Below are 25844 nucleotides of genomic sequence, written 5' to 3'. Positions count from 1 at the left end.
AATAAAAGAATCCAAATTACTAATACAAAATACACGACTGTAAGTAACAAAAAGAAAACAACAAACCAGATTTACTCTCTATGCAAAGTACTTGGCATGCATAAGCTTTTGACATTTAAATAACTGCCTGGCTATTGGGCGGAATTCAATAATAATTACATTTTGGATGACTGGGATAGAGAGAAAAAATTTCACAAACGCACGGATTGACAGTAGACTTTTATTAACATATCTTACAATGTCGATTACTGTATTCCTAGTTTTATACTCTTCTGATGTGTTATAAAGATTGATTTCGATTCTACAGTAATGTACTGTACTTAAATGATCATTCATACAGGGTATCACACCAGAACATTTGAGTAATACACGCACACACCACTCTAGTTTGGACCTGTTATTTTTCAAGGTTAGCTTCATAAAGGAGGATTAAAAAAGTTATGGGGGAAATCAAAATTCTTGTTTAGCAGCATGCAAGGATATTCAAGTACAATTTTTCAACCAAGTGATTTTTTTTGTTGTTGTTGTTGTTTTTGAATTGACTGGCGACTAATTCACCAGTACTAAAATAAACACTAAGAAATACCCAGATGTTAAAGTTAAGGCTAATAGTTTTACTTCACATCCATATGCACAACCAGAGAACATTCCATTTTAAATAAAACACAGTAATCAAATTCTGGATACGTCGTCTCTTGTAAATATAGCATTGGAGCTTCAAACTACAGATTACTCAAGTTCATGAGCCCTGTAATAATGTTATGCTGGAGACGTAAAGAATCTTTTTGCTCTTTAACCACACTTACAAAATGGCCTGATCTTCATAATGAGCAATGCAAAAATATTACAGGCAGAACTTATAATACAGTATCAAAAAAGTAATATTTTGGAAAAGACATAGCCATTTAGTTGGTGAAACAGAGTAATTCTAATCTTACAGGAAGTACTGTAATACTTTTGAAATATATATATATTTATATGTATGTATAAAAACCAGCATCCTTTGTTGTGGGGGGTTTTGAATTGCAGGTATCCAGAAAGACTCATTGTATTTACTTACTTTTCCTTTTGTCCGTTCTCCTTGATTGCTATACAGTCATTTTATTTCCCCTATACGCTTTTCACTAGTTAATGACTTCCCGGGGGGAACTGTTTTCCTTGTATATGTGGTTTTATCGCAAGATGTTTTTATTTTACACATAGAAAGTCTATTTTACACGCAAGCTATGAAAGTCAAAACTACCAGGAACTGCTTGGTAGTACTGTATGAAATAGCCAACAAACGTCCAACACGTGTGAAAAACATTAGTAGCAATATATTACATACCAGTATTTTAACTAGAATCTTTCCTACTTACTTACACAGTGGGGTTTAGCCCAGTCATGCCTGTTCTCGTGAATTTTTTACCCCTCTAAGCATAATCTGTTTTGGCATTCATCCAGGGAGGCTGCACGTGCATTGGTTGTTCATCTAGGCTATCTCTCTCTTGACAGATTTTTTTTTTTCCCTTTTTAGGAAACCAAGCAGAAAGAACAGTGATTACTTTATAAACAAATACAATATAGAGGAACCTCCTGAAGTGACAGGAAAGATAACAAAATTACGTTTCATTTGCAGAATAGCCTGCACATTTCCAATCCAATCATTCTGGAACATACATCTGGTGTGAAGTGCCAGGCAGGCGTACGGTTGTTATGCTTGGAACTGGGGTCTGCTGTGTTGGGCGCCATACAAATTCTCTATATACAGCAATTTCTGTATCTGTTATCACTAACAGTTTATTCAATTGATACGGAAAAAAAATATCCTTTCTGAAAAAAAAAAAAAAAAAAAGAGGACGTGTTCTGGATTCCATTAAGAGCAATAAGATACCTAATTTACAGCTATTTCACTTATTTATGGAGAAAAAAAATTACTAAATTCCTGAGAATGTGTAAGTTTTCAGAAATGCCTGAAATATTTCAATAGACCTCTCATAAGTGAAATACTCTTTAAAATTCAACTTTCAGACCAATTGTTACCATGCAGTCTCACAATCGTTTTACAAATACTGTCTAATTACAAGTACATATATCAAGCAAAAACCTCAAACCAACATAAAAAAGGCAAAGAAATTTTATCCAACATATTTAGTAGATGTAGTAGACATATACACTGTTTCAGCAAAAATTGCTAAAAACTCAACTCCACACAGAGAAAAATAAAAACCTGACAGCTATCCCTGGAGCCTCTAAACAGCTGTAAGTAAAATTTGTGCTTCTTAACAAGAATAGGCTTTAAAAAACAAAAGAAAAATGGACTACTGAGTGCAATCAGATTGCTCACACCATTCCGAGGATTTAATTGCAAATTATTGTATCATTAATTTAGTAGCAACAGCAGGTAATTTTGCAAAAATTTCACATGTTGACAAAGTTCCATTTCCCTTTTATGCCCATACCCCACTCCACCCCGAGCCAGAGCGCTAAACTCCCATACAATTAAAGCTATTGTCAGTCAAAATGCATTCATTCACGGTAACAGCAATGATACAGTGTGTAGATGATGATGGTGATTTACAAGCCATTATAATGTGGCCCCCATCTTTTATTGATATGATCAAAAGTATGAGACACCCACTGCTGCTCGAGCACTTTGTATCTTTCCTTGCATATGTAGAGAGGTTTACCACGCCTGTGGGGAAAAAAAAAAAAAGAAAAAGAAAACCAAATGGTTAATAGGCCAAATAAATGGAAAACTGCTTCATTGCACAATCAACACACGATACTCATACAACTCTTTTCCCAAAGGAAGCGTACATTTTTATTGGTGAGGGGCTTTTGGTTTTGCTTTTAGTAAGATAACTGCTGGGACTTCCCTTCCTCCCTCTGGGATAGCAAAATCCAGAAAACATCTCTTGTTCTCTCAGGCATGTGGAGCGTGGCAGCCACATCCTTCCCTACACTGGAATCCAACTGCATCTTTGGATTAAAGGCCAATCAACAGCTTTGGGAGAGAAGTGTTTCCCAACGCAACGCTCGGAATTGACCATCGTTGGGAATGGCAACAAAGGAATCTGGCTGTGGGATGACTGGTGTGTGTAACTCAATGATCACGATTACACCACCTTTGGGCCAAGAAAGAAAAAAAATGCTCAGTCCACTTGCGCTAAACAGGGATTTGCCACTCAAGGAAGGTAGCGATCTATTATTCTCTGTTGTTGCACGTAGTGCATAACAAAGTCAATCTACGCAGAGGAGCGACAATGAAACACACTTGTAATGAAAACATTACCTGAGATCTCTGTCTTCTTCCCCGTGTGCATCTAGATAAACAGAACCCCACAGGCAGAATCGATGGCCTCGTATGATGATGATTACAGATGCATTAATCAAAAGAAATATTCCTGTCCCAGCTCCACAGTTTTGAGAATGCTGTAGAAAGGGAAGAGTACAAAGATTCTGTTAGTGTCTGTCAACTTTATAACAAAAAGGATTTAAAAAACAGTAATTAGCTTTGCTTGAAATAACATACACATATTATTTCCTAAGAAACAGTTTGACAAAGGACAGCCTGCCCCAAAATTCTCCAAGCAAACTAGAACTCTGTATCTTCTGCTGCCGTAACAACACTTGCATACAAAAAAGGTTCCCTACTCAAAAAGGGAGGATATTCGTTATCATGTAAAAGCAGAATTACCTAACCAAAATGAGCAAAAATATTCCCTACAATATTTTGAATTTGTTGTTTCATAGCAAGCTGTAGAGCATGAACAAATACTTTTCATAGGTGGCAAGAGAAAGTATTCGGAAGCACTTAATATTACGTCTTTTACAATAGTCTCTATTGCTAACATCTGCTTTCTCTATCCATGCTCACAGATCTAGTCTATGGATCTACAAATCTAGTAAAAAAATATTTTTTTTAATAATTCTTGCTTGCTTCAATATGTCATTCATCTCTATGAAAGGCATGACCTGTATTAATCAATTCATTTTAGCAATTAAAAAATGCGCTCTTCCTATGTAGTTTTATTACAATTAGAGACTAGAATCCCATCAACTGTAAAAAAAATTATTTATATTTTTAATTCTTTTTTTTAGAACTTTCTGTTTTGATGAAGCTTGACACCTTAAATATTAACTGTTAGTTCTATTTTAACTTTTGCCCACCCCTCCCTCTCCCACCGTATTAGCAGCACGATAGAGAAAGGCGAGTTAAAACAATTTCTAAAAGGTCCAAGATCCCTCTGAAATTTCTTTGGGTTTGATTTTATGCCCCGCTTGTAAAAATCTCCCCGACAAATTCCCCTCACTTTTGTAAAGCCCATGTAGTTCCAGCCTTCTACTAACTGTTCTGTGGCCAGAAAGAGAAGAGCCGTCACAGCAAACCCTTATGACAGGCAGGAAACCAATACTGGTTAGATGCTGTCGAACTCGGCTTCCTGGAAGAATTTACATATATGCTGACTAGAAAAATTTGCTGCTGAATTCAAGTCAAAGGCCTTAAGATGACGCTTGTCTAGCTATAGTCTGTAGAGCACTAGTAGATGGCCAGGTATATCAGAAAGTATTCTATAAAAGGAAAAAAACCAAACCCATACATTGATATTGTTATGTACGTAGAAAGCAAGGAAATAAAACAGGAAAATTAAAATAATATATGAATAATCAGAACATAGACAAATTTCAACTGCTTATGAATCAAAACCGTGTGTCAACATCAGACACAATGGCTTTGTAAGAGGTTTTCAGTCCTCACTCGAAGGTGAAATAGGCTATAGGCTTAAAAAGGTGAATAAAATTGCTCTCTAGAATCCAGTCTAGGTCCATCTATCTGAAATAAGCATTAAATATTATTATTGAGGTTGGACTAGATGACCTTTAAAGGTCCCTTTCAACCCAAACTATTCTACAATTCTCTGATTATATAAACGTGTTTTGGAAAGAAACCCATCAAAACTGAGCAATGGAGTTCAAAACTATGCGTGAGCGTGAGAATCAATTACAGAATTTGAATGAGCTCTCTCTTACCAGTACACATTCACAGTAACTCTGTTGTTTGCAGCATAGTCCTTTCAAGCATACAAAAGTACCGCAAACTAGACAAACAGCAGGGTCTTTAGGAACCTTGGTACAAACAGTACAAGTCTTTCTGTGATAATACTGAAAAATGGTATTATAATTCTCAGGCAGCTGAAGGAGGCGTGGCAAGTCCCACTTAGGCTCCTGGATAAGCAAAACCTGCAAATAAGATAAGAACAATGTTTCAGTTCTGCACATTCATTGATGCATTTCTATTTTCTAAGCAAAGAGACTACCAAAGAAAGGACGCATGCAGTTTAAAACTCTCTCACTTTTGCATTTCACAAATTTAGAAGTCAAAAGTCACCTTGCAATAGTCCCCTGCCTCTGGCTGAACACCCTCCCCAACTGTGGTCACGTTTCATCTTTCGTAACGGGTGCCAAACGCACGCTGGCCTTTTCCCAAGGACGTTTTCTAAATGTGATGCTTTTTAAGCACAAAAATCTTCATAGCTAAACCAAGAGGATTAAGACTGATCTAAAGGGAAGACTCCCACTCCCCACACTGAGTCATTTTGGTAACATCACCACACTACTGCCAGACCCTGGCACTGACTACTAAAGCCCTCTCCTACCCAAAATTTAGACTAAAACTTTCCAAACCAGAACTGAAGTTAGGCTCTGTATTTGAAGACATCTGCCTGATTTCCAAAACTGTTGCACGCATAAATTTTGAGGCCATTAGGAACTTTATCAGTACTCATAAACTTTAGATAAGGCAGGCACTACCTAAATGCTGGTTTCAAACCTAACTCTTCTCTTTTGCTCTTATAAACGCTGTCCCATTTTATGGGGGTTTTCTACTCATTTTTACTGGCTTCATAACTGATGGGCATAGGGGTCAGATGAGATCTTTCTTGCAAGGTATAAGATTTTTTTGAAGAGTGCATGACCTCAAAACATGACTTGCAAAAAAAAAAAAAAAACCACCAAAAAACCCCCCAACCAAACCGCATTTGTACCCGGTTCCTTTTCAATCATAGAAAGAACATGATCAGTTTCACTGCACTCTCTCTCAAATGCCTATCTGATTGGCAGCAACGGTATTTATTTTGAGATTAATCTGAATACTCAAGTTTTCACTGACAATAGCCTAATTCATGCCTGCAAACATGCAAAGGCAGGTGCAGATCGTGTTGCAGAGGGAAGAATGCCTCTGGCTTGCCTTTTTAACACCATAAACTTAGGAGAGGGGGAACTTGAATGGTTGAGATGCAGCTGCTTCATAAAAACAATGCAGTAATGTTGAAACATTTCCATTTCACAACTGATATTCCAATTGCACTGATTCAGGTCATGGTATTTTCCTTTAACCTTCAGAGAAGATGTACCATCTTTTATCAGTCAACTATTAAACAGCTTTTATTCTTTTGATCTTTTTCAGTATTGCAAATGAAGATGCTCAAAAATATCAATGTCTAACAGGCAAGAAAAACTTTGGATAAGTATTTTCTTAAAAGACAATGTTTCTGGTAAATGCCCTTGACAGGCTTCAGGAGCAGAAGATACGGGAACGCTTAGTATCATCTAAGGACAGCGTTTCTATTCTCTGTCTCCAGCAATCGTATAAAAAACCAAAAACAACCAGATAGGTTTTCTTATTCCTGTTTCTAACGAATCCAACCCACATTCGCTAACTAATACTTCTGATCACGATTTCTTTGTCGTTTACAAGACAGGTTCTCAGATCCTTATCCAAAGCAACAGCGTCTGTGTATAGTGAATCAAGCAATAAATAGCTGCTTCCCCATCAGCACTATTTTGGAAGAAGTAATTTTGCCACATACCTTTACTTGATCTGGTTGTCTGTCTGCAAACAAAGCCAATTCTGAGCACCACTGGGATATCATGTCAAATGCTGGCACTGGCCAATCGAGACAAGAGGCACTGGTGAACGGATGAGCCGACTGAAAAGGTGGTAACAGACCCAGGCAGCTCGCGAGAACTGTGAATTCTTCATCTTCCTTTTAGGTACGAAACCAGAGAGGTTTAGATTAATACCTACACTCGAAAATTTTAAATAGTTTATTAAAAATGTATCTCTTCCAATAAAAAAAAAGTAAAGACGTTCTAGCACAATGATGCTAATAGTTGTGTTCACAGACACAGAAAAGCTTCCATTTTTTTCAGATTACCTCAAACTGGATTCTCAAAACACAAGAAAACTGAAAAAAAAAAAAAAACCCACCCCAAAAAAACGCACACACAAAACCCCCCACAAAACCAGAGATCCAAAAAACACAAACAAAAAAAGAACCCCCAAACTCCCCAATAATTTCCTTCCTCTTTAGCACCCCGAACTGGCTCGGAGTTGTTCAGAGATGAGATGGTTTTGAGGCAAGGAAACGAGGGAGCTGCCCTGCAGCAAACTCTACTGAAATCAGTCATGGAACTTAAACACAACTGTCCGCTGACGCAATGGCTCTAGAATGAAGCCCAAGGATTAACAGGCATTAAGCAAAATCAGGACTGAATTCCAGTCTGTGTGGAAATTACGCTGAGTCTGCAAATGCCAGACAAGTTTTAAAAGTACGTTGGTATTTTATGAGACTGGCATCTACAACCTGATAAAATAAGCATGTAAATGCTGAATTTTAAGAATACAGTACCATTTTTCAGGGAAACTGTCTTGAAAACAAATTTAGAGAAGACAAACGAGACTGCGGAGCAATGCTATAAAATATGATTTTTCTTTTTTTGAAAAAATACCTTAGGATAGAAATATATACCATGAAAAAGATACCTTCAAAGTCTCATTTTTGATCTCTAGCTTTGAAATGGAAACATTTGAGTGTGCCCCTCTCAATCTGTACCTGGCAACTAGGTAAATCCCCTCCAAAAAGATGGTGTTGCAGAAGGCTTGTGATCCTGAGGAAAGGCAGGCAGAACTGCTGCAGGTAGCACTCTACAGAATCAGGATTCACCTGCGGGGGAAGGAAGCAATTACTCAGTTCTGCCCCAAATAAGTTGTCTCTTGTCTAAGAAACTCCAATATGAACCAAATTTTAAGCACACTGTAGAAACCACTGCAGCAAACATACATTCCAAAGGCCAGCATTTCACTAAGAATTTGAAAGAATTCAGTGGGTTTTCTTTCCCTCTTGGCAAATGTTTTTTCTACTTAAGCATTCAGTTTTTCCAAATTTCTGACAGGTCTTTCAGACATATGAACAAGCCCTACAATTATAAGAAGTATTTGTCAATAACTTTCTCGACACAGCACTGGCCATATACGATTTTAGTCAAAGAAAGATTTGCACAGGCAAACTGTCCCAAAGGGACGTGCTTTGATCTAGAAAATAGAGTTGCACTGCAGTCTTTAGCAAGATCAGAGAAAAATCATTATAACAACGAGGCTGAAACACTTAAATAAGAGACAGAAAGGGGACATGCTGGATAAATTCTCAAGAGATTTGCCAATACCACCGTTAATTCTTCAGCCTCTTCTTCTTCGTAGATCTTCCCCTTAGACAGCTCAGAAATCACGTGACCCAGCAACACTTCCCAAGATTTTTCTCCGCTGGATGCATTCTGCAAATAAGAACAGAAGACATCCAAAATGCACTGGTCACGAAAAAGAGAAAAAGTTTATGTAAAAGTTAACAGTGATGAAGTACATTTCCTTTTGATCAACTCACAAATTTTGACCTAGGTACGCATTGCTTAAAAAAAAAAAAAAAAAAAATTCTACAGAAAAGGACAGCGTTTAGCTCAGAGTGAAATGTAAATTGCTACTTCAATTACATATCTTCTACACTGAGTGTTAGATGGAAACACTTTTATAATGCTGCATTTCCCATGTTTTTTCTGTGAGTATAAAAAATGCTTACTTTAAAATGAGGAAGAATCACTTTATGGATACATCGTGTTTTGACAGAATTTGAATTCTAACACAACTAATTAAAAGAAACATTAGTAATTTTCTAAAATGTACTCAGCAGAAAGAGTTACAAAACACTTGCTATGTATTTTAATTCGAAATGAGTCTATCGGAAAATGGAAAATTACGTATGGAATGAACAATATTACTAAAGATGGGGGGGGGGAAGTAGTGGAAAGAATAAATGGCCACTTAGCTTTGTGCTGTAGCATTTACATTTAAAGGCAATGATTATAGAAAGCCATCAGAAATAGAAAGCAGTATTCCCATAAATATTCTTCTTTTAAGTCATAATAAATTCTACCCAGGAAAAACATGATTGGATGTGAATTTTGAGCTCTATCAGTAAATCCTCAGCATAACAAACAATGAGGAGGTGAACGTTACTGGAATTCTTTAGAAAAAATTCCAAAGCAACTAGGTGAGAGTAAATATATATAGACTTCAGTAAGTAACAATGTATGTCATTCATCAGTTGGTTTCTTTAGTGCCTTTGGACAGACATCAGTTATAACTGTTAGCTGTAGACGGGGTCTTCACCCTTCAGCCTCGGGAAGGCAGACTTGCTGTTTATCTCATAGTCTAAGAACCAGAAGGCAACGCATATTTAAATCAGCGGTTAGGGCAAACCTTTCGTCTACATTATTCCTGGAAGCTCACTCCACCGGCATTCACAGTGTGCTGCTTATGACCCCCATAAGGCCCCTTGCAAAGATAACGAGAGTGAAGTTGGGAATCAGAAGTAGAATATCCACCTCATCCCTCCTGAGAAATTCAACTCAATGTTGTTTGATCATTTGGCATGAATACAGAAGAAAGATTTCAGTTCGTGTTTAATGTCTGGAATACCAAACTGAAAGATTCACTTGGCATTCTCCACGGACCAAAGGTAAGTAAGGTGTGATCTGTGTAGTCATCCTGGGATCAAAAAGTCAATATCAGCAGCGCATAAGAAAAAGCCGGCCTGAATCATACATTTTAAAAACCAGCTTCCCCCACGATGTGCAAAGAGAAGGAAGTCATCTGAGGGCTATGTCTAAGTTCAAGAAGAACAGAGCTGCCAGAGGGCTGGGAGAGAGGCACAGGGAGCTGCGTGATCCCGCTGGCCGGCGCTCAGTGCTCAGGACTGTGCCTCAGACCCTCTCGCACACACACGGGATCCAGGCAGCAACGTTATGTAGAAGAAGGATCAGGAAACTGGAAAGACATCTGGGCAAACTGGCACGTGGGACTTTTGCAAAGCCTCTGCGCTTGGGGTGGATCATCACTAGGGTGGGATGGAAGCCAAGAAGGAAGTAAGCGTAGGAGTCCCTGAAGGCCTGAGGATGATGCAGAGATCACCCCACGCCCATACTGCCAAGCTGCTGTCAGAAGCTGGACCTTTGCGCACAGATGATCTACACGAGAGAGACATGAGGAAGGAGGCGGATTTTTTCAAGGGAGAGTGTGAAATACTGGCAGCCCGGAGCAGTCTCCGTATCTGCCTCCTGCCTCTTTTGCTCTCCCCCTTGGCAAACTGTCAGCCTTCAACAGGCTTCTCACAGAAGTCAAAATTCTCAAACTGACAGAAGTTAATCTGTTGTGCTATTTGAATACACTAAATCACAACATCCATTCACAGTAACATAGTGTGTAATGTGCTACTATTTCCCACTTGGCCTTACCATCCATCAGAGACAAGCACGCTAGTGAAAATTCCACTAAAATCGATGGTCTTTAATATCAAGAGAGATGGCTGCTTCATAACTCCATTATCTGAGCCATTATCATAATTTGCGAGCCTCAAGTACAAAGTGCTTTATGTGAAGCAAATGCTTTCCCGTGCTTCTATAAGAAAACATCTTAGTTATTAATAGGTAGCAAGCCCACCTACCACATGCCCTAAGTCTATTTTCATACATAAAATCTCTCACTGTAGACAGAAGATTAAGCATTGTAAATACATAATTCAGATAAACTCCGACCTCTGCTACTAAGAAAAAGGCAGTCCGTGTTTATCATATGGATTATGAAAGAATGTCAGCTGGTAACACTTCAGTCTATTTATACACTCTCTACTGCAAACTTTAAACTGCAAAATTATCTATCACTTGGGAATCACTTAAATGAATAGAAAAATGGAAAAATCCCCTCATCAGCAACAATACCAAGCGAATGTTCTTGAAATTCAAAGAAAACTGGAAGAAGGGGGTGGAGAGGGAGCTAACAAAACGCAGTACTGTCCAGTAATCTCAAATGCTTAATTCAAGTCCAGGAAAAAACAATCCCACATAGTAGTGGGGACATAATTTGTCCTTAATACCTTGGAGCTGTGACTGACCAGTATGACAAATCTGACTTATATGTGAAAAGCAGGTCGTGCTTCTCAGCGTGCATTCCATTTTACAGCCAACATGATCTAAGGCCCAGCTGTTGCATAAAGCAGTATTCCTCCTCCCATTTCCTCTCCTGGCCCCAACACTTCCATCCTTTCCCTGGGTCTGGCACTGGCACTCTTCTGACCTTCTGGGGAATCGATCCATGGAGCATAAACCTAGCTGAAGGATTAAACGATTGCCAGCGCAGGGAACTGTGTCTTTTGGTGGGAACGGGCATTCAACCAGTTAAGCTGAAGTAGCACGATGCACCTTCGCTTTACTTGTAACTTCTATCAAAACGCAAGAAAAGGATAGTGAAATACCTACCTGCCTAGCCTACAAATTTCCTTTTCTTCATCACACGAGCACTCTAGGCCACATATTGAGAGAAATTTGTACGGCTAGCCACAAATAGCATGAACAAATAAGAAAAAGACAAGGTTGGTTTTTTCCCCCCACCAACAGGCTTGCCTGCTTTTCCTGTAAAGGAGTGGAGGAGATCAACCCATGGTTTTCCTCGGAAGGCTGCAATTTCACAGGAAGGAAAGCTGCATTTACTCGGTATCACTGCAAAAAATTCAAGCTGAAACTATAGAGGTACAGCCTCAAATCTGAAGCTCAGTTTTGGAACTAGGCATTGACTGTGAAGCTCTTAAGTCTCATCACATACCAAGACCTGCAAAAATTGCACACGCAGAAACAAAATACTGGATTTTTGTGAAGCAGAAGCAAATTATATGCAAAGTAGAAGTATCTGTTATATTCCTACCAAAAATACATAAGCAAAAATTTGTAAATGTTTTAATAAATTAACCAACCTTTTTGAGAGCTTCTGACTCTTGCCATGCCATCCGATCTTCAGCGCTGCACTTAACAGAAAGTGCTGCCAAGGCTTGAGTATACAGTAAAGTGAACAGCACTTTTATAATGCAGGTGAAGTGTTCTGTAAAACAAAAAAGTCATTTTTACATAGTTGATATTTTTAGCAAATATACTGATTGCAGAGTTTCTAGTTATGGAAATGATGCTTCTCAAATTAAAAGCAAGCGCTATACAAGAAGTACGAACCCCCAAAACATACAAAACAACACAAATATGGCTTTCAAACACGACTTGGCAGCTGTAGTGAATGGAACAAGCACAGGGCAAGTAATTTTCCGCCACTCCATATGTTCATCTTAATCCTGATCAGCAGTGACTTCCTCCATGGGACCTGGCGATATTACAAAACCCTATTTTGTCCAAACGTAACATCAAGTCAAGCTACTGATTACTGACAGCTACAACGAATTCTGTGCCGCAGATGTAAGCAAATGCGTATCCTACCATCTCTTCTGGCAATGATTAAACCGTCTGGGGTAAGTTACATTCATACAATTACTGGAAAAGTTAAGTAAAAAGAAGTCACTGCAAGAAGGACATTTCGCACACCTGTGTTTCTATTCCCTCACGTCCAAGCTATGGATCCAGCTGCACAAGACTTGCTGCGAATCACTCTTTCCTGCGTCCATATTTACTGGACGTTACGTGAATACAGAAGGAGGACAAAAGAGAGACTGTCATTTTAGAACTTACCTTCTGTTGGGAAGATTTTTATTTGTTTACAATTTTTTGTAATATTTAAAGGACTACTATCTCCGACGTACAGGCTGCAGGAGAAAGGCTTTGAAATCGTTTTGGGGAAGCTAGCAACAGAGACAAAATAAAACTTCCTAAAATTGGAACAGGAAAAAAGGTGAATGTGACCATTCTTTGAAATGAAGATATGGCAGCAGTCCTTTTTTCTCTTCTTACTCTAGGTTGTATTTCCCATCCCAAATAATCAGATTTTTTTAAATCTAGGCAGATCAAAGAAGTTTCTATCATCACTTACACCAGTCCTGACGCACAACATAACTGTAATATCTATCTAAAACAATGTATACAAAAATGAGGGATTTAAAAAGTCCTCTCAGGCTTTGAAGTCAAGCGAAACAATTTTATTTACATAAGCACCTCACAAAAATTGGGTTAAATTCATTCTTTCCTCCCAAAGGACTTAAACAAGCTTTGTATGTGAAAAAGAAAAGGAGGTGAGGGAGATGAAACTCCTGGCTTCCCCTTTCTTGTATCTAATATCAAGTGCCACCACCGGGTTCTAACACAAACATAGCCAGGATTTGAGTACATAATTAAATTTGTGAAATAACAATGGCTTTTTTATGTAACAAATGTTTACAAATCAACAGAAACATGGACTTTGAAACTTTAAAAAGTCACTAAGTATATACGATAAGCGCAACATAAGCACCTAAATGATCATTTGTAACTATGTAATTAAAAGTGTACTTTTTTCTGTATTATCTTCCTATGGAGCTTATGTTAAATATGGCAACGAACGCTGTGATACTTCATCCGCTCCATTATGATTTTTCCTCTCCATATTTCCCCCCAAGGAGAATTCACCAGATCTGTCTAGGCACTACTTTCTTCCTCTGATGAAATCTCCATTTCCTTAGCAATCCTCCTCCTGAGGAATAATAGCGGGCAAGCTTTCAGTAAGCTTTCTAGAACTGAGATCCACAAGATCAAACCACATGCGCTCACAGAATGGTAAAAGTTGCCTCTTCAGCCTGAGCTGCAGTCTGTGATGGCAGCCAGGACTGCGCCCAGGTCCTGCGCCGTGTCTCCATCCACAGCAGGTACAAGCAATAGAGATCAATTTGACACTGAAAGCACGAATGAAAACCACCGCACTTCAGCAGCAAAACCTGACGCCTGGTCAACACTCGCCAATCTGCCTAATGCCCACGTCACAGAATCACAGAATGGTTCGGGTTGGAAGGGACCTTAAAGATCATCTAGTTCATCTTCTACTCCTTCGTCTGTTCTGCTGAGGTGATTACGCAGCGCTCAACACTGAGTGTCTTAGCACCCTCTACAACGACTACAGTTTTTAAAACCTGTTTTTTGTTAAATGTAATTACTCCTTTTCCCTGTCCCCACCTTAATACTAATTGTACAATTCACTAGAAATGTTGTATCTAATGTATATTATGTTTTTAAAAATAAATTAATGTTATTATATTTATTTACACATATATGACTCATAAATTACTATGAATTACATTTTTGGAGAATCCTTAATTGGACAGAAAAACCCCATTCTCCCACATCTGGGTCACCCTTAAGATATTTTCTGCACAAACTTTTTTTTTTTTTTTTTTTTTTTAAAAGGAAAATATCACGGGAGCAGCTCCGAGGTGGCATGCTGTGTAACGAGCACCAGGGCTCTGAAAGCAAGTATTTTATGGTCATAAAAACGTCCCATGGGAGACAGACTAAAAACACCAGTCAGAGGATCAATTACCATTTCATTACTACGCGTTATCTTTTATTCGTGAAATACAAAATACTTGCCAGCTGTAGGTATCCCTAACTTTAGAGCTGTTACATTCCCGTCTACTGCAAAGAGTGATTTTTACTTGCCTTCCTGCAACGTGCATCTGGGGGCCGCGTGGTGTTTTCCGGCTGCCCCCCTGGTGGAGGCTGTGGTTGCACTATATCACCTTTTTGGTTTTATAATCCCAAAGACTGCTAGTGTATTTGTACGCTGTGGAGTAAACTATGTAAGTACTGTCAGTCCCTTCTGCTGCAGATGACAGACTGTGCGATACGTTCTGCACTAAAATGCAGTTAGAACTTCTGGGTTTGTACGTAAACAAACTAATCTGATATTCTGACAGTCTGTTATATTATTGTGACTAGGCCTTTGTCATCAAAGCAGAGGGTAATGCAGAATTTTTGTACTTATTTTTGAATAATATTGAGAAATGATGTTATGATCCCATTTTAAAAACTTTTTTAAACAACACTTTTTTTGAACCAAATTACTTCACAGCATCCCATCCTATCCCACTATATGCATTAGACAAACCCCCTTAAAAAATAAAGTTTATAGAGGAAACACTTCTAATTTTAACATTAATGCAAGAAACGTGCAGATGAATAAGTGTATTACTAACAATACGCATCTTTTAATTTCAGTATCAATTTAGATATATACGCTGGCAGGCAACGACTCCACAAAGCGAACCAAATGCAAAATTAAGGACATAGGACCTTTTTTAGTGAATTTGGAAGGGCATATTTGTATAAATAACCTTTGAAAATATTCTTCTTGATCTAAAGCTTGCACAGTTATTTGAAAAAACAATTTCAGAACAAAGGGAGACAGCACTGAACTTCAGATAATCCATGAAAGGTATACTGAAAGTTCCAGGATACAGATAAATATTTCAGCTTCCACATTGAAACTGGATACTATTCAAGCTCATTACATTCATTCTATATTTAGTCAAGATCCTTATCCAATCATTAAAGAAAAGCGCTAGTGTTTGCCTGAGTGCTGCTTGCTGTATTTTTGTTGCATGTCATTGAAATTTTATAGAAAAGGAATGTGTCAGAGCATCCAGGTCAGATTCTTCAGAATCCGGGCCTTATCAGAAGTGCAAAAAAAAGGGGCCGGATGTAGGCGTTACACAGCAGGGAAGAAAACCTTTCCCAAAGCCCACAGATGTTAGATGAAACTCCCAAAACCGAGTTAGAGCACATCCACCACTCCCAAATCACGGCTCTCGTAAAAGCCGCACTGTGGCCTGTGTTAGAGCAACGCCAGGCTGGGGAACCGCGTGCTGGCGAACGCCAGGCTGCACCATGACCCCCCCTCCACGTGTGGCATCAAGCACAGCGCCAGGCCGCTGCTGGCCAGGTGACCACCAATTCTGTGCTCCTACTAGCCTCAGACTCACCCCCGGCTCACCCAGACCCCAGTTTTTGAATACTTTGCAACAGTGTGATATTTCTTACATTCAGAGCAAAGCAGAAACTGAAATCACTGGAAGCCAGCAGCGCTCCGTGCTTCTAGAAATCTGGCCATGGGGGTCCCAAGTCAGGGACTGGGAAATTTTTTTTTTTTTTTTTTTTTTTTTTTTTTACAATTGATGGTAACAAAGAAGAATGTCCAATTTGAATTAAGTGACTTGCTCAACATACAGAAATTGTGTTGCAGAAAGGGGTGGTGGGGGATGTTGAATTCAATTCACAAGGACACATTTAAGTTTTGTTAACCACTGAGTCACTGTCTCCATTTCTGTACCACCTTTCTCCATATGCAGCACCATCTTCTGTCTCTGTAAGAAAGGAGCTAGAGGTTCTAGAAACAAAATCTTCATTCAATTCACATCATCATGAATACTGTCCGTCCTCTGCACAACTGCCACAGAATTAAGCCAGAAATGCCTGCGTGGATTATTCTGTATTTAGTCATGCACAACTTCAAAATGCTGAGCAGACGAAGGCTATAAAAAAGCTCTGCCCCTGTCCTACTGTCAAACCAAAAAGTAATTTCACAAATGGTTTTAGTATCTTGAAGACCGTGTTTACTTTGCTGGTTACAACACAGAGGAGGTACACACTATCTTCTTCATTCCCTTCTTTGTAAATTGGTAAGTGCTTGTAAACGTTCTGACCTCCACCACAAAAGTTTCCCCCATAAAAACAAAAAAAGATTTAATTTGTAGTGTTTTTTCTTTGTGATGTGTTCAGATCAATTTTCCTCTCTAAAATGAGGCTGTGAATGAAGAGGCTGAACAGTAATGACATTTTTAGTCCTTTAATTGATGTTGGATTGAAAAAGATACCAATACCCATCCAACAATTAATAAGGTAGTTAATGGGATTCCTAGTGCTATATCTGAAGGGCAAGAGATGAAGTTTGGGTCCTCCTTACAGAGCATTCAGTGTTTTTAAAAAAAACACTGTGTAAACAAAAAGGTTTTTCAGTACTAACACGAAGATTTAATACTTGATGAATAGTCTTAGTTTCCTGTAAGGATACAAATATGGTTTCTCCAAAAACATCAACATACCTAATAAATGACATTGCAAAACCAGTACCATTACAGGAGAGTGTCCATGCTGAAACCTTTCATGGATTCTAAACCCTACAGATCCTTCCTTCGTTACGAGTGTTCTAACGCCATCACCATGGCATTCTGCATGGCAGCGCACAGAGACATCGACCTCCTGGCTGCAGAGCAGTGCCCAGCCCAGCCCACGGCTCCCGCACCCCGCGGCCCCCGCACCCCGCGGCCACGCCGCAGCAGCGCAGGAAGCAGCAGGGTCAAATCCAGATCTTGTTCGCCCTTATCCCTGACCCGCCACGCGACCCTGCCAACCCCTTTTACCCTTTCCAAGCCTCAACTCTCTACCAAGAATTAACGACATCAAATTCAACTCTGTGACCTGCACATCCATTACGAAAGTTCTAAACAAATTTGTTGTTACCTGTTTTTCTGAACTTCATTCTACATTTCAGAACAAAGAAATAATGGCAGACTTTTTATTCTGCCTAACCGTTTTGATGAAACAAAAATTAGGAAGATAAATGGCAATTTATTTGCAATTTATGTAGATTGTAGATTTGAAGTTGTTACATTCCTCTTCTCCTTACCGCTGGCCATTTCCCTTTCAACTGCAACATACACTAAACCTAAGAGCAAAGGCAAAACGCGCTGCCAATATGTGGTATTTACAGAATTCTCCACACGATGCCTTACTATTAATGTCATGTTGTCTTTCCTACGATAAGGTATACTTTCATAAATGGTGTTTTTCAATGCTTGAATATAAACTACAAAAAGGCCACTGTTTGTACTTTGGCTTCACCACTCCCTTCCCCATATTTCACAAGACATTAGTCTCATTAAACTTCTTACTGCTTTTATTAAGTCCTTCCAAGAAAAGTTAAATTAAGCTAAACTGTAGTAAAAAAAAAAAAGAAAAAAAAAAAGTATATTTTTGACAATAGGCTTCCTATTCAAAAATATTTTATTCTCCTGGTATTTTCATAATTTAATAATTTATTGGATATACTTAAACCATAAACATCTACATTGAATCAGAAAAGCATAATGTTAACAGATACACACGGTGTCACTTAAGCTGAATTTGAACATTCAACAGTGAGGACTGAACACCTCTTAAGTGGAAATTGTTTCTACTGTACTTCCTAAGCTGGGCGGATGCATCAAGAGCAGAACAGTCCCTGTATTTACCTGTTCCCAAATTACCAAAACTCAGTAGGTACGAAAATTGCCACACAGACCTCGTAGCAGAGTTCATTGTCAGCAAAATAGTAAAGAGATACGTGTTTGTTTGTTCTCGTTTTAAAACGAAGGTATAGCTAGAAATAATCAAGCCAGAGAGCAGAGGGTGTGAACCACCCCATCTTCTGGAGCACGCACTGTCTGGTAGCAAGATGGAGCAGGTTCAGCTATTCCTTTTACACAGAAAAAGAAATTTAGTTTTTAAAACAGTTTTGATTTTAGTAATAGAAAATGTAGTTCTTAAATATCTATTTAGTAGTCATTCCGAATTATACTATATGCTGTCTCTACTGAAGTTGCTGCATTACAGCAATTACCGTCTTCATAACCGACCTCCTGTTATGTCAGATTGCTGCAACTGAAACCCTGAAATTCAAACTAAATTACAATCTTTTGCCCTTCGGCACTCAGATAAACTTGAAGTATTGAGCTGCCCCTCTAAGCAGAGAGATGAAGGTCAACCGAAGGACACTTTTCCTTCAGTAAAAGCACTTAATAGTTTTTGCCCAGCTCTCGTACCTTTACCAAACAGGCTGACTGATGAGGTGAGAAGACAGGGGACACAGATAAGCCTGTCAACCCACAACAGAAATTTCTGTTCGATGCCACCTTCTGTAGATAAGGCAGAAGCATTATTTTCCAATACACAGTAGACAAGCTATGATTTACCATCCTGGAAATCACCATGAATGCAGCCTCATATACATAATCATCTAAATAGATGTATTTTTTGTAACATACCTTTGTGCAAGGGTTGAGGCATGGTTAAAATCTGGATAAGCAAAAGGGATGAGACATCTCTGTAAAGCACAGGAACTTCTGGCAGCTCTTCACTTATCAGCCTGGAAAGAAAACCCAAAGACAATCACTTCTGATACTATAAACCCATTTTCCATTTTCGTATTTTATTTTGCATTTAATTTTAAAGAGCATTACATTTGGTATTAAGCTTATGGAAGGCAAATACCTGACAATTTGCTACCTGATCTTGATTTTAAAACCTAATGGATTGTAATGTTACCTAATGTTAATAACGGGTTGTAATAACTCATGAGGAGGTTACCATTTGGGTACCTGATTTAAAACTTTCTAAAACTGCCTGAACTAGCTATTTCTATGTATAGCCTCAAGGAACATTAATTATTTCACTTTTAGAACTTGCATTCTAAAATAAATAAAATATACTGCATGGTAACGTAATAATTTAATTGGTTTTCAAAGTGTGGCATTTCACAAGTATACATATATCCGTTTTCTAACAGCAATGAATCCTCAAATTACATGAATGTTACAGCGATTGCTCTTATTGGAAAATGCTGAGACCTTAGAAAAAGGTATTGCTTTCCTGTATGTAAGGAAATGGAGACTCAGGCAGCCATCACAGGTGGGATTATGCAATCTTACACACAGTCTTCATTAAAAGAAGGACAGCAAATAAGCACATAAAGAGATATTGCAAACTTTCGAACTATTTGGATTCACTGAATGACGTAACATCACCTTGTAGTCTTTGCAGCACCTTTGCAGGTAGGAGGTAGTGTTTTTCTAGCTTGGCGTAGCAATATCCAACAATATTCTACAGGTTCAATAGCTGACTTAAAATGGTGAAAAATCAAAATGTCAAAAAGTCATTCTCCCCTCTTGAACTGATACAGAGTGGGAAGGGGATGTGAAGCAGGAACAGCTGGTACAATGGGATATGCATCCTCCATTGTCACCTTTCCCCTTCTGCAACACGTGCGGGAGAAAGTGCTGTTTGGGTTCTCATGCCCGTTCCCAACCCGTGCTGGTGCTGGCTGGCAAACGCCAACACAGTAACCAAGAAGATGTTTGTTTGAGATATTTATCTGTACTACTACTGCAGGAGCTACATCATGAGGCCCTCATGTAACTGATCCTGGGTCTCCCATGGCAAAGAGTCCTCACCAGCTTCTTACAAACAGATGCAAACGTTGCAAAGGAAAACTCCCTACACTACTGAGTTCCTTCCAATTGCCAGGTGAGTGAAATGCTGTTCTAGAGGGCAATTTTTGTTCTATCACTCCTTAGGCTTTTTCATCTTTTTTTACTCCTCTTCTGTCATTCTTCTCAGGTCTGCCCTTTCAGAGCACAACTAGTGAACTATTATTAGATCTAATTATTGCCTCTCTTCCAAGAGGACCAAACTCTTCCTCCGACCCCACTCAGCTGGCACTGGCCACCCCATGAGCTTAGCTCTCTTCATGAAGGCCCCAAATCCCCTCGGGCCATCTATCACACACAGAGCAGATAACCCGAGCTCCTGTGGACCACGTCCTAGAAAAGGTTGTCCGCAGGCAGTGGGATTTGGATGCGCCCACAAGATCGTTAGTGCCTTCTAATAGCTTTGGGGATCCAACCAGTTTATCATCTCTGAGGCACATAAATACGATGCTGCTTCTGTAAGGACACCCTTACGTAGTTACTGATTTCACGAAAACTCAGACTTCTCTCTTCAAAACGCCCTGCTAGGAGTCATCTGGGATAGGAATTTTAACATGCAGAAGCAGTCATATAAGAGGATTAAAAGAACACTTTTGGTCATATTAGGTTTGTTACGCAACTATACATTTTTAAAATACTCTCCTCCCCTCTCTCCCAGCACATTCTGAAGCAATAATGTTATTAAATGGCTGAAGTTTCCAGTCATTTTATGCAACACTCAATTGTGAGAATGAGCACAAATGGCTTGGTTGATTGGTCTCAAAAAATGAAGTCACAGAAAACATGGTCTAACTGGGCCTTTTGAATTAATGAACCCTATCCTTAACACCTTCTGTTATAATCCATCGTTTCATAAAATGATTGTTTTAAAACACTGTAATATACATATACATATTTATATATGGGAGTCTCTAAAACAACAACAAAAAATTTCTAAAAATCAGTATACTGAACTCTAAAGAAAACAAGGGGGCAAAAATTTCCATCGCACTACCAAGTCTCATTTTCAAAATTATACAGGCAACGAAGATGCTAATCTCACTAAGTCTCTCTAATTCTGCTTGTACCTACAGCTAGTTCTATTTTATGATCTGTGACACTGGGTTTTAAAATAAATAACCCTCATTATATAATGACTTTAAAACCACAGACATCTCTTAAATTACCTCTCACTTTTAATTTTTAATTTATATATAAATTGGGGGAAAACTTAATTTGGAATAACATTAAGGCAAAAAAAATTAACTCCCTCTGGTCACATTTAGTTGAACACCTCTTTCTGATGGGGGTATCAACATCGCTATCATTTAACAGTCATGTAACAATTAGGTCAAACACCAGTTCTGACAAAATCAGGAAATATTCTTATATATACAGAATACTGTGATTGACTGGCAACGTCACAAATAAATGAACTCATTTTCACATGTAGGACCAACCAAACTCTTTGCCTAATTTAGTCACGTCATATGAATTGGAGAAGTAAAGCTACATTAAATGTCAGGGTTTTAGATAAGCGGCTTCTGTCTACGTCAAGTGCTGCAGCATACAAAGCACTTAAAAACTGCTCTGTCATTTGTTAAGAGCCTAAGTAACTTCTTCATTATGACACTGAAACTGAATTTACAAAATGTGTTTAGAAATTTTTGTGGTTTATGTGTTTTATGGAAATTGCCCTTCCTATTAATCCCCAACGGATACGTGAAAGCTTGATAAATCTGACTTTACAAAAACACTGTGCCACAGAAACACTGAAAAAAATGAAAGCAAGTACGATTTCAGATGGGACCAAAGTAATATAAAATTATTCAGATGTATTATAGCTGTATGCTGTATCCATTAAAAAAAAAGGCGGGGGGGAGGTGGAAATAAACTGCATAGTACGATATAAACACGGACCAGAATGAAAAATGAAATATGCCTTGCTCGACGTTCTCGATGGAACTGAGCTCTCCTCCAGTAACTGGGCTGCACCTCTCTCTGTGCCAATACCAGAGCCCTCTATCCACTGACACCGAGCAACTCCACCTCTGTATTCTGCATCCTCCTCCTGATGGAGGTTAGATGGGAATCACTTCTTTGGGAATGGATATAGAGGAATAAAAAAAAAAATCTGTTCTACTTTGAAACAAGCAGGATTTGCTTATGGCCCCCCTTCCCCTCTTCTCTCAGCTAGAGACACTTAAAATTTTTGTTTGATACTAACTCCAACTGATTATAAAGTTAGAAAGTCCATAAATAAAGTGAGTCCATAAATAAATTTTGAGCCTCACACCTCTTCGAACGGTCATGTACAGAAAACCTGAAAAGCAAGGATACGAGTACAGCTAAACAAAGGCTTAATCAACGAGGGCAAATTTATATTCTCTTCAGTATTTGCAGGATGAGAAATACACAAATCCCAGCCTGCAGAAAGGTCAGAGTAACACACAGCTTCTGATGTTCATGATAGGAAAGTAGAATTCCACTATTTATTCTGGCTACAGTCTAGGATATAATCACAATTTCATATTTGCCTTTCGTTGCGTCACAGCAGATTTTACGGCAGGTCAGTTTTTCTCATTATACAACAGCTGATTTCACTGGCAGTACTAACATCAGACACCTTCCCTTCCCTCTTTCACCACAGCGCTCCCTTGTCACCTGCTCCCAAACTTACTCAAATTAACCTTTTTAAAACCATGGATTAGTTCCTTAACTTTGTTCATGACGCAGCCTGCTCAAGTCGCATCAGCACAGCTGAAGATGACGGTGAGCTACGGTACAGGGTAAGGAAGAAACAGCCAAGTACTCCTGAAGCTGGCATTACTGTTGGAACCTCCGTATCATAACATGTCCTGATATACTGGTGTTTCAGGCGGGATTTGTGTCTTTATTGAATAGATCACCTAAGTCCTGTTGCAGCATGTGTACGTATATACCACCTCTAGCAAAACCTCAACTGAACCCCATTGTCTCATCATCTTACTCTCTGTCCGCCTTGGACTATCTCATAAAAACTGTTTTATTTTTCCCATTTCACAACAGTTTCTGTAATGGAGATGTTACTTGAGAGGTTCTCACAAACAGTTGCTCATTCCCATCCCTGCGCTGCAGTTTGTTGCCCCAGTATGATTCTATAAACAATCACCAATGCGATCGAGCTTAAAACAAAACAAGAGCAAAACACTTTAGTAAAAGTAACCCAGTATATTTCGGCATTTCAGTTTATCGTGCAGTTCCCCCCCTCCGCCAAGTGCTTCTACTGCAAAGACTCTTAATGCTTTAGTGAACCATTCTTTGCTGACACCTTTTGTCTTTCAAGACAGAGACAAAAATTTCAGCTTTTGTAGACATGTAAATTTTAAAAAAATAAATAATGTATATCCGTTTATTTCAGGTTTGGCGTTCCTGAAACTCTGGCTATTTGGACTAGTCCATTAAATTCGCATGTGGGTTTAGTAATTATTGCCTCCAGCTGCTCCTTCTCTGCCCCCTGCCAGAAGCTATTATTCCCCACTTACACCACAATAATTGTTTATTTGATCACCCTTGAAACCAGATCTGCCCATAGTAGAACAATTTGCCTAAGCACAGCCTGTGGGACCAAGTGTATATTAAATTTGACAACATGAACTGCACAGGAGAAAGAGTCCACTATGCCCGTCACAAGTTCATCAGACATAGCTTTATCTTTTTTCCTCCCTCTTCCTCCGAACAGTTCACATTATTTAGGCCCTTTCTGATAGCATATCTTCTTGCTTGAAATTTCCTCATTTCTACACTACCTTGGTGTGACTGCATGAGCTCCTTCTTATTTTCCTCTCCGCTGCCTTTTTCAACTACGGAGCGATCTAGATACAGTTGTAGATGATGCTGGGCAAAACCAGGGCCTTTGGGAAGTAGAGTGGAGCAATTCTCCGAGAGTCTTTACAAATTACTTTGATCTTTGTTCTCCCAAACACATGAAATTGAAGGCATGATTTATGAATTAAAAAAAAAAAAAACCAGCTAAAAATTGTGAGCTCTATACCTGGGTTGTTTTAATTGTAAATATTTACGTATTTAAATAAAGTAGCTGCAATTAAATAAGGGTGAAAAGATAATGCAATGGCACTTGTATCCCACAGATTATTTGCTTTTTTAGTTTTGAAAGTTACCTTTTTAAACAGTTTTCCAGAGAAGTTAGTTGCATCTTTATTTTCAACTGAAATAATAATTTACAGTAAAAATTAAATAGAAATACGTTAAAAAAATAGAAAAATATAGCATGTTGGTTTAACGTTATTTTTCTCCTGTGACTTGCTTGGTGTTTAATTGTTTAGAATCACAGTAATATAGTCACATGATATAGATCTTATCCCCTCATTGACTTCTTTTTTTTTCCTACAAGTCTTTATACTTAAAGTCTGATGTACTGGTCAGGCTGACGACTCAGATCACTCGGTTAGCTTCAAAATGGCAGAGCGCTATCCACATCTTAAATCTGCAGCGGTATTTCGCCACCACCCGCTTAATCTTCAGTTTACAGCAGTGCATCGCCTTCTAATTGCTCTGAGCACTCTTTCTTGTACCTGAAAACACTGGCTATTCTGGACTTCTCAAAAGGCTGCGTGACTCAAAGAAGTGTGCAATTAGCTCATACACACCAATCATAGGAATGCCATCTTCAAGTGAAGCTACTACTTCAAATTTCTAAAATATAATTATGGATATCCATCTTATGCTCTAATTTATACATTAAAAACATGTCCCCAAGTTCCCTCCTCTGCAGCTTTCTGGGACCTGCAGACTAAGGTAGGAAAAAAGTTCCAAGGAGTCAGCAAAGAAATTCCAGCTCGATTGCATCAGTGCACCTCAACAGTAAACGATATCATGGCAAAACGGATGATGTTTCAGTTATAGCTTCCTAAACCATTTAGGACTTAGTGACAAACCAGCATCAGCAAGTCTACCAAGACATCTTGAAAACCTGCGCAGGAAACAAGAGAACAGCTCAAATGCATTCCCAACGTGCAACACCTCCTGCAGAGCAAGCCGTTATGGTCTACAGCACCATTCATTTCAAAGTGATTCAAAATATTGCCTAATGAAACCTAACTTGCAGCAATCTGACCTTGACGGATGCATGGTGACCTCCATCACGTCTGTAAGGGCAACAAGAAGCTGCATGTGCATAAAAAGCAGCCCCTCTGTTAATAGCTGCTTCCAAAGCCAGCAAGCTCTTCAAATACCAAACTGAGAAGTGCACGATCAGTCCCATGGCCATTCAGACTGTCAGCACCCTATCAACGTGATCTTAATTTTGCCAGGTATAACTCAGTCAACCATACACCAAATTTATTAACCTCGTTCCATTGCGTAATCCAGGTCAGGGCAGAATCACACAAAAACATACTCTCAAAGTAGTTTGAATGCATGCCGAATAACACAGGTTTTCAGGTTATAAAATTA

The 25844-nt window shown here is 38.8% G+C and overlaps 1 protein-coding gene across 6 annotated transcripts in view; it reads right to left on the bottom strand.

Moving 5' to 3' along the window:
- Positions 1 to 204: 204 nt before the first annotated feature.
- Positions 205 to 25844, bottom strand: part of UBR3 (ubiquitin protein ligase E3 component n-recognin 3) — a 114151-nt gene continuing 88511 nt past the window's right edge. For 5 of the 6 annotated variants that reach the window (XM_063340279.1, XM_063340281.1, XM_063340282.1 and 2 more), the window contains 8 exons: positions 19191 to 19291; positions 12120 to 12244; positions 8488 to 8595; positions 7878 to 7988; positions 6852 to 7028; positions 5014 to 5223; positions 3275 to 3414; positions 205 to 2674 (listed from right to left, as the gene is read on the bottom strand). In XM_063340279.1, coding sequence (XP_063196349.1) covers positions 2557 to 2674; positions 3275 to 3414; positions 5014 to 5223; positions 6852 to 7028; positions 7878 to 7988; positions 8488 to 8595; positions 12120 to 12244; positions 19191 to 19291 — 1090 coding nt within the window. In that variant the 3' untranslated portion in view covers positions 205 to 2556. The remainder of the gene's footprint in view (positions 2675 to 3274; positions 3415 to 5013; positions 5224 to 6851; positions 7029 to 7877; positions 7989 to 8487; positions 8596 to 12119; positions 12245 to 19190; positions 19292 to 25844) is intronic. The other variant, XM_063340280.1, reaches the window with a different exon arrangement.

This window comes from Chroicocephalus ridibundus, chromosome 7 (assembly GCF_963924245.1).
Source record: "Chroicocephalus ridibundus chromosome 7, bChrRid1.1, whole genome shotgun sequence".
NCBI classification, from domain to species: domain Eukaryota; kingdom Metazoa; phylum Chordata; class Aves; order Charadriiformes; family Laridae; genus Chroicocephalus; species Chroicocephalus ridibundus.
This window is presented reverse-complemented; position numbering and strand designations above follow the sequence as displayed.